Source organism: Opisthorchis viverrini (assembly GCF_000715545.1).
Source record: "Opisthorchis viverrini unplaced genomic scaffold opera_v5_127, whole genome shotgun sequence".
NCBI lineage: Eukaryota > Metazoa > Platyhelminthes > Trematoda > Opisthorchiida > Opisthorchiidae > Opisthorchis > Opisthorchis viverrini.
The window spans coordinates 985,385-994,515 of NW_008751785.1; the positions used below are offsets into that span (position 1 = coordinate 985,385).

A 9,131-nucleotide genomic window follows, 5' to 3' on the forward strand; every position below is an offset into this window, starting at 1 on the left:
TCTACTATTCCGAGAAAAAGTTTAAAATTTTCCGCGGACAAGTACACGGTATTTATCATTGCTCTCCAGGGCACGTGTATGTTTTGCTAAACTATGTTACAGTCCACGCAGTCCAGTTGTCAAATCCCGGACTGCAATCGATATGTTCGGTTGGCTGATTCTACCAGGATCGTTTGAGATTTGAACGAAATATTTCAATTCTTCCAATACCACTAATACAACTCGCTTTCCATGCAACCCCTGAAGGATACCGGACGTTCGTTTATCGATCTTCGTCGTTCGGTTGGTGAGAGGGTAATCGTCAACTTTGGTTTTTTCCCCGCACTGGTTGCTATGTCCACATGCTGTCCGATCGAATTCAAATTGTCTGTCTGGGTTACATCCTTAATAAAGCAGCGCCATTTGTACCTTCCGACTCAGCTGCATCGCGAGCTTAATCCGTTAACTCCGTTAACTAGGGGTATAGGATTAGTTTACTCAGACATCTTCTCATGCATGACAGTGACAGTAAACATGTGGTCATCATTTTGACTTAATTGAGTTGTATTGCTCAGTGGAATAATTTAGTCCTGTGTGAACCGTCATCTAAACGTCACGTTTATTTTATATTATAAGTAGTAGTATGACCAACTGCAATCCCCGGTCCCGTAGCGTAGTCGGACAAGAACTCACCAACACAGAAAAAAAACTTTATTGCAAACAAGCGAGTGCGAGTAATGCAAGCAGCATTCCAGTATTTGGAGTGCGCTTTTGACCCTCAATCCAAGCTGTCCAGTCTGCATTGGTTGATTGGTTGGCTTTTATTGACATACCCGAACATTCGAAAAGCGTCCACTGTTATTGATTGACTGCTTAAGCATCTAATTGGTGGTTGGCGTTTCTGGCGCGGACGCTTGACGGCTTCACTACTGCAATTCTGGTAGAGTTTGAGGGTTTCAGTAAGTTTAGGGTATTCTGGAGATTTTCGGGAACCTACTCTTCCTGACAAGTAGTGAAACATGGAAACATCAAGTATATGTCTGTTTCTTTCTGTCTCTTTCCTACGGTTAGATCAGACGGGCTTCATTTGGACTTATGATTTTTATTAACCTCAGTGAGATACACATCAAATGATAGATAGTTTTGATGCTCCGTGAATTGCTTTCTTGTAGGAAAGGTCCTCTGTGTTCGTTTAAGTCTACAGCACTTTCTTCCTCCAAGAAAAAAACGTGACGGATGTAATTATCCTGCTTCCAATTCCTGTAATTTTTGCATCCCCCGCACTAACTAAACCCCCCAGTAGTCGATCAGGAAAAACTACTGCTTGACGTATCAAAACAAAACAGTCGGCTTACGAGCAATTAGTCTCTGTGGCTTTGAATGAATTCTACCCAAAGAAGCTCATGTGCGGGAAGCGCTCATCATTCATTGCCGGAAACCGAAAACCGCTCAACCGTAACACCATTTCGGTGCCAAGCTGCTATGCCACCGGAAGTAGGCACGACCGCTGAGCTGCAGTTAGGTTGCCCAAGTCTAGACAGCAGCAATCGAGATGCCAAGGTTGGATTTATCCGTCACTAAATGCAGCTTTTTTATATTACCTAATGCGAATACTTTATTCGGATTTTTTGCATAAGGAGTCCATGACCTCTGTTACTCACTCACACTGATCTACACATGCTGAAACCACCGTTCGTCTTTACCTATGTCTCACGCTCTGTTTGCAAGCTAACTACAAATTTTGGCGAGCAGATCAGCAGTCATTTTATCAGCTGTCAGTGAACGTCCGGAGTTATAAATATTCCTGCATATATCCTATGCCACATTCAGTTTCTGCGTGACCGAATTTGTTCTCAAACGATTTACCACTAGCTAAAGCATTCCTCTGATACTCTGACGAGGCTTGTTTCGTTTGGAAGAGTTTATCTCAATGTTTATGCTTTCGTGTTTCGGGCAATCGGTTTCATCTTTAGCTTTGGTGCGCATGGTTTCCTACCGTTTGCTGAGAGTATTAACAACCAGTCTCAAATCAGAAGTACCGATTACATCATGGCTAATATGAGGCAGATTTTGCGTTATTTGCGCTATGATCTGATGGCATACCAAGCTAATAATGCAATCTTAAGGGCAGAGATTCATGCCTGAATACTTTGGGTAACGAGTAGTCCAAATCGACTGACCCAACGTTACATTTCTATGATTTGCTGTTTGTTTAGGAATATCGTTCGTCACGTTCATCATCATCATCATCATCATCATCATCATCATCATCATCATCATCATCGTCATCATCATCACCAAAGGCATGGCATCAGTGTTCATTACCCATGCTTCGTTGCCGTACAACCAAGATTTATTTGAAAACCATATTGTGAAGAAAAGAATAAATGTGGACCGGGAAGGGACTTAGTGCTGGCTTACTCTAATTATTCCGAGGTATCTACACCTCCAGACATTTTGGACCTCACCAACCCTCAGTCCTTTAATTACTTAAAACGAGTGGATACTTCAGTTAATTCGGATTTGTCAAAGAAACACAAACTGTAATAATGAACACCTATGTATCTGTCAATGTTGCAACAAGCAGTTTAGTTAAGGCTGCCGAGTATTTGGACGGCGTTCTCAGTAGAAAGTCGTCATAATTGTCCAAATTTAGGAGATGATGAATAAACCAATTATTTCCCACTCTATAGTGTTCGAATATTCAGTCATCCCTCCTGTGCATCCGCCACCCGACTTGGTTCCTTTTCGGCCTGACTTCATTCTGTCCAGATCGAATCAAGGTCGTTGAAGTAAATCAGCTGACCTATCCAGATTTGAATCTTTCGATAGGTGCATTTCACGTGAGTCGCAGATGTTACGGTTATGTTGCCGAAATGGTGGACGAAAGACCTGAGCTCATCAGAAAATTGTCGAAGAAAGATATTCGAGTCATACGCGATAAGGAGAAGGTGACGAAGCTTGGAGAAAAACTCCGAACATTGGGAGAGAGGAGCACCTTCCACGGAATCGATGTGCTACTGGAAGCCAGTCCAGGATGGCGTAGACGAACAGTTTTGATCATTCTCATAATTATGTGCTTTGCCTGCATCTTGAATGTATCACATCTCATAGCGGGCTTTGTCAACATGCCAGTATCCACGGTGATAAACGATGAGAAAGCGAATTTCACATTCCCCATTGTGGCCATATGTCCAGATAGTCCCTTTAGTATCGAACGGGTCAGCCAGGATGAAGAACTGAGGAACGCGTAAGCTTTCTGCCAGTAACATCGTCAACGTTTACAAACTTACAATTCGTTTAGGGAAACAAAACGTATCATGATCTTGAGGAAGTTCGGTTCATTCTTCTGATTCACTTAAATTTTCAGACTGAATAATAGTTTGCTTAGGACTGTCATATGGATATCAGCTTAAAATATCGTCTCATCCCATTTAATCTTCTCCATTTTCAAACCAGCGTAGCTTCATCCAAATGAGGTATCCCGAATCACGTTATTCTTCTGCAGATACTAAATCTCTCGTTACTTCGGTCGCTGCATTCATTCAGGCCATATCAGAAAGTATTACTTTTATCAACTATTTGTTTTTCTGCTCAAGTCCCTGGCTGCAGCCAGTGGAATACAATAAAAAGCCAGCACCAGTTAAACTTTCTGCTGCCGTATGACTTCGGCACCGATGAAGAGCACTGAAGCTTGCGATGTCATGTTTACTTGATTAACGGTATTGGGACGTTCTCCGCGGCACTGCCAGAACCTGGGCGATAAGTAAGACGCTGCTGCGAAAGCTTCCAGCTCACAGAGGGTCACTGGGACATTACAAACATAGAACGCAAAATGGGTACACTGCTCATAACTTACGCAAGGCTGAATGGTGATACCTGGTGGAGAAAAATGATTATCCGTTCATTAATGAAGTTTGGTTCTTGTGGACTGGTTAAACGATCAGATCACACACAACCCACCTTTCTAGACCAAGAACGACCACCAAACGTTCCTCTCAGCTCATTTCGGTCTCAACGGGTTTCAGCTCATATATATTATCTATTTGCTCCGAGATTTTAAATTTTAAATTCAGACAAGTTATGGTTTGGTTTGAACTTATTAAACGGGGCNTTTTCCTATCCGTCGCACGCACGCCGCAAAGTGAGCTGTGCATTCATGCAGCGCTGATTTCTTGGGTCCATGCGTGAAACTATTTCAGCCGTTATTTTTGCAAAAATTCTGTTGAGAACCATAGTATGGACACATATGAGTTAAACGAGAATGTGGGATAAAACCTAGCTCAGGCATTTCCGCTTATGGACATATGAACCGAGCATTTTAGTAGCAGCAGCACTTGGTGTTCACACCCCAAGGACAGCTTACTGATGTCCCAACATCTCAAATCCGGGGGCCTACCATACGCCTTGGTGATCACGTTACATTAAGATGGCTGATACCACTGCGTATAGTCCATTAATTTTCACGGTGTGTGGTCACTCAATCTGCTACGCCGTTGTACCTCCGGTGAGCCGGCGAGAGCATCAGACCGTGCTACACAAGGTATTAGCTGGGCAAAACTCTCAGCCTAAGTGACTCAGAGTTAATTATCACTGAAGAATGGAAATTGCTACAGGTGAAACAAATGAAGGCTTTTTAGCCCTACGGTCCATAATCTGATGGCCGTTTCATGAACCAGCGGTTTCTTTAGAGATAAATGCGTTTATCGGCATCTTTGGTTTTACTCGGTTTGAAAGCGATAGCGGTCCCTGAGAAGCTTGTGATAGTTTCCTTCTCACATGGTTCCAGGTAACTCATTGGAGTACTTGATGAGACACAAGGTGTATCAATTTTACTTCATTTGATAACTTCATTTTCTAAACGGTTCTAGTAAACCTGACTCATTTGGGCAAACAGCGGACATAAAGTCAACTCAATGATGATAGTTTCTGCTAATTAGAGGAAATGCACTTTAAGTGATGAACTCCCAGATTCAGTAGAACTAAAAGCTGGGTGTAAAGCTATCTAAACAACACATCAGAGAGAACAACTAACACATTCAATTATACACGGGTCCATCCCAATTAGGCCACTGAAATTTCTCTCTGTAAGGATTTCCGAGGTAGCCAGTCCAGTGATCGGTATAATTCACTTCCGAACAAGCTACAAACAAACAGAGCAAAAAGACGCAAAGTGGCTGTAGAAAAAGATTCTTGGAATTTTATTAGCAAACGCCATCACTAGAGAGTAATAATGTTAATGTTAACCACACAACAGTGTCAGTTCGAAACATTCGGACGGCAGTGACCAACAGTGTGGCTTTCTGAGCTGCGCATACCATCATTTCGATGTGACAGATATAGTAATGAGCATACTAGCAGAAAATCGCACTTCGAATTCCGCATTTGTGCATCGCTTCAAAATCCTAGTCACTAGCGCAGTTATCAGTACATCCACTCCACGCATTGCTTTCCTCGCAGCTGTGTACACGCAAGCACCAGCCCATTGCTCAAGCAACACACCACAGAGAGCTAGGGATGCTCCTCGTGCATGTGGATGTTGGGCACACGATAACTCAATTTACATGTCGTTCGGGTACGACGGTGCACAGGGTTGCACTGTTCAGGCGATCCCAAACGCACTGTACATTGACTCGTCCTACGGATGTGGCAGAGAGAGATCACCTGACCTCACTCAGACAGTACATTGACGTAGCAATATCCAAATGGAGAAAACGGATCTTTTCCAGATAAGTTCCGCCAAAAAATTAAGCCCCGCCACTCAAAAAGCGATTAGAAAAATGAAGACATGAAACTTATACGTTTATTTTTTATTGAAGAGGGTGAAATTGGAACATTTATTAGTAATTTGCATGAAAAGGTCCGTTTTTCGGTGCCTTTGCCTCCAAACGAACTCGCGCAAGTAGTTGTCCACTAAAGATAGGTGTGTGCCACTTTGGCGTTTATTCTGCATCTTGTGGACGTGCCAAAGAGATTCGATGGTTTAGAATTACTGTTCTAAACTCCATCCTAGACCGTTCCAACCAAGCTCCCTTTCGAAGACCGATTTCTTGCCGACACTGTCAGGCATTACACCTCCACCTGTCAGAAACAGTTGAAAGTGACATTTGGTGGCCATTGTCGCATAAACGTTGCTGATGAGTCACTCCGTGGCTTTGAAAAGACGTATTACTGTCTGCTTGTCATGAACGAGAGTTGAAAGCATCAGAAAGTTCACCTAAGGTCTTAAGTTCAAACGGAGAAAATCTTTGCCCAAAATGAGCCTAGATGCAGATAAGGAATTATTTTCATCAAAAATGGGTCAAGGTTGTATGCGACCATTAAATTGGAGCCGACAAAAAGTGGCGGGCTTTGACTTTTCTCACATTCACTTTTTGCATTAATGGCGGGGCTCATCTGAAAAAAAGATCCTGGATTTTTTCGTTTCCCTTGTATTTGTCCGATTCTGACGAAGTGACACCGAATGGGTAACCTTCAGTCTATCTGCGCTGTTCTGAAAAAAAGCACGGAGTTGTGTCAACTACTCGCGTTCCGATTCTGCGACAAGGATCCGCACTTTCAGAGCATCAACGCTTCTGCCTGCTGCCGTAGCATGAACGGCCTTTGTGATGGACGACTTCAGAGCTATGGGAATACTGTGAGCCAGAATGGGCTGAAACAGTTAGATCTGTTTCCAGTTAATACTGGAAACATGTGATGTAGGATCAAAACTTTTGATATTATCAGCGGTCATAACAATTTAAATCTTGCTAGTAGATTTATCCTTCGCAATCAAGCTAACCGTGGGGAATTGCACCAGACATCGACTGAAACTAGAGTGAAATAAGGTTAACGAGCAACACTGCTCCACAATTGTACTCACAAGTTGAAGATGGATCGGATCGAGTTTAGGCTATCACCTACTTACAAATTGCTGTTCTACGTGCTGTAACACAATATAATGTATTAAATAGAGATTACGATATTCTTCTCCCCAAATCAGGATAAATATACTTTCGAGCATCTGAAAACCACATATCTGTAACCGTTTGTCGACATTTTTCACATAAATGATGTTGCCAGGAGAATGAACGAATAACATTCACAACTCAAAGTAAGATTTTAAAAGAATTCGAGCTGTATGGAAGCACATCAAGCTGGTGCGTAATGAAGTCGTCTATCCATGAAACGACTGCTCCTCCCGAGTGAAAATTGGGCAGTCTGGCTTTCGAAATGAGGGTAGGAAATGCATGAAGCGATCCACCTTTGAAATCGGTGAACGATTACTGTTCACGTGCGCCCCCTCCCTTTCGGTCCCACGGACATGATTGATCCCAGCCATAGTATTCTGGCTGTGGGTGCAGCCCACTGGATGCTGCTGATCGTTCGGTCGGTGAGCCAGGTTCCGTCAGCATCCGCATCATCGTCATCATCATCATCGACAGCATGACATCAGTGTTCAACACCGATGCTTCACTGCCGTACAACCATGATTTATTTGAAAGCCATATTGTGCAGAAAAGAATAAAGGTGGATGGGGGAGAGACTTAGTGCCGACTTACTACAGTCATTCCGAGATGCCTACACCTTCAAGCACTCATTCAGGCAATCTGGATGGAAACTGACAACAAGATCGCCACTGACATTGGTTAGAAGCCATATCTTGCAGGGTCTCTAATCAGGCACAGTTAGGATCACGCGGTCCCCATCCTGGAAGGCTAGTAGCACCGACAGCATTCAAGCGTTTCGTGATTTCTTTCATAACCCTCTGCCAGGTCAGGGGCTGAACACTTCCCTGCTTCCGCCACTCAGAATTGGGCAGGGAAAACAGTACTCTCTTCGGCAGACAATGGTTCGGCATGCGTAACACATGTCCCAACCAACGCAGCTTCTGGTGCTGGACACATTCTTCAATGGAAGTACCCGTTACACAACCGAAAACACGCTTTCTAACTGCCTTGTGACGGATTCGCCGACACCAACCCACACGGGCTATGGTTCTGAGACAACGATTGTCGAACACCTGAAGACGTCTCAGGTCCGCTGCTCGAATAGGCCAAGTCTCACAGCCATACAACAAAACAGCCCGTACTGTAGCTTGATACACACGTCCCTTCAGATTCAGGGATAAACCATTCTGACGCCATAGGTGTCTCAAGTTAGCAAACGCGGCCCGAGCCTTGCAGATTCGTGCATTCACCTCATCTGTCACACTGCAATCAGAACTAATACAACTTCCAAGGTACGTAAAACGCTCCACAACTTCCAGTACCTCTCCCTGGATTGTAAGGGGCGTGTTCAGTGACTGCACGTCCACAAGCATGACCTTACACTTTGTGGGTGCAAAATGCATACCAAAGGACGGGATGACTTTGGTCAGTTCATCCAAGAATACTTGCGCCTTCTCCTCCTCTTCGAACATGAGAACGATGTCGTCTGCATATTCCAGATCGACAAGGTTTTCTTCACTGGCTATTTGAACACCAGGGTTTTGGAGACCCTCCAGCGTTCGTCTCATTATTTCATCGATCACAAAGTTAAAAAGGAATGGAGAGAGTGGGCATCCCTGACGGACACCGCTTTGTGTGCGGAAGCTTTTGGAGAGCTCTCCGTACACTCTCACACGTCCGGAAGTCTGAGAATACAAAGAACGTATTATGTTTACAAACTTCCGGGGCATTCCTTGGTGGGCAAGCGTCTCGAGAAGAACAGACCGATCAACCGAGTCGAATGCGCCTCGGAAATCCAGGAATACTAGAATCGTGGGTCGCTTATACGTATGGCGTTGTTCTAGCACCTGGGGCAGTGTGAAGATTTGGTCAACACAACCCCTTCCAGGCCGAAATCCCGCTTGCTGCTCTCGAGTCAGTGTCTCACGAGCCAGCGTAAGGCGACGAAGCACAATTGAAGCCAACGATTGATCCAACTCGGGTCAGTGTCACTTTCTAAGACGTGCCGATGTGCATTGTATTCTGGATTGCCTGAATAAATTGAGCCGAGCGACAGGCAGATGCGTACGCGTAGGCAACTCTGAGCAAACGAAATGTGTGGAGAGGATGGCCGGACGACAGTGCAAACGGCTCGGATTTTTAAGAGGCATGCAACGTGCGGCGTTTGGTGTGTGCGTTTTACCGGAATGCCGCTGATTACATGTCATATCCCACAGACACAAA

General features: G+C 44.2%; 1 protein-coding gene across 1 annotated transcript in view; it reads left to right on the forward strand.

Moving 5' to 3' along the window:
- Window positions 1-2,833: 2,833 nt before the first annotated feature.
- Window positions 2,834-9,131, forward strand: part of T265_06312 (hypothetical protein) — a gene marked incomplete at both ends in the record, with an annotated part of 22,474 nt that continues 16,176 nt past the window's right edge. The window contains 2 exons of the mRNA XM_009171539.1: window positions 2,834-3,229; window positions 8,108-8,200. Of these exons, the coding sequence (XP_009169803.1) occupies window positions 2,856-3,229; window positions 8,108-8,200 (467 nt within the window). The remainder of the gene's footprint in view (window positions 3,230-8,107; window positions 8,201-9,131) is intronic.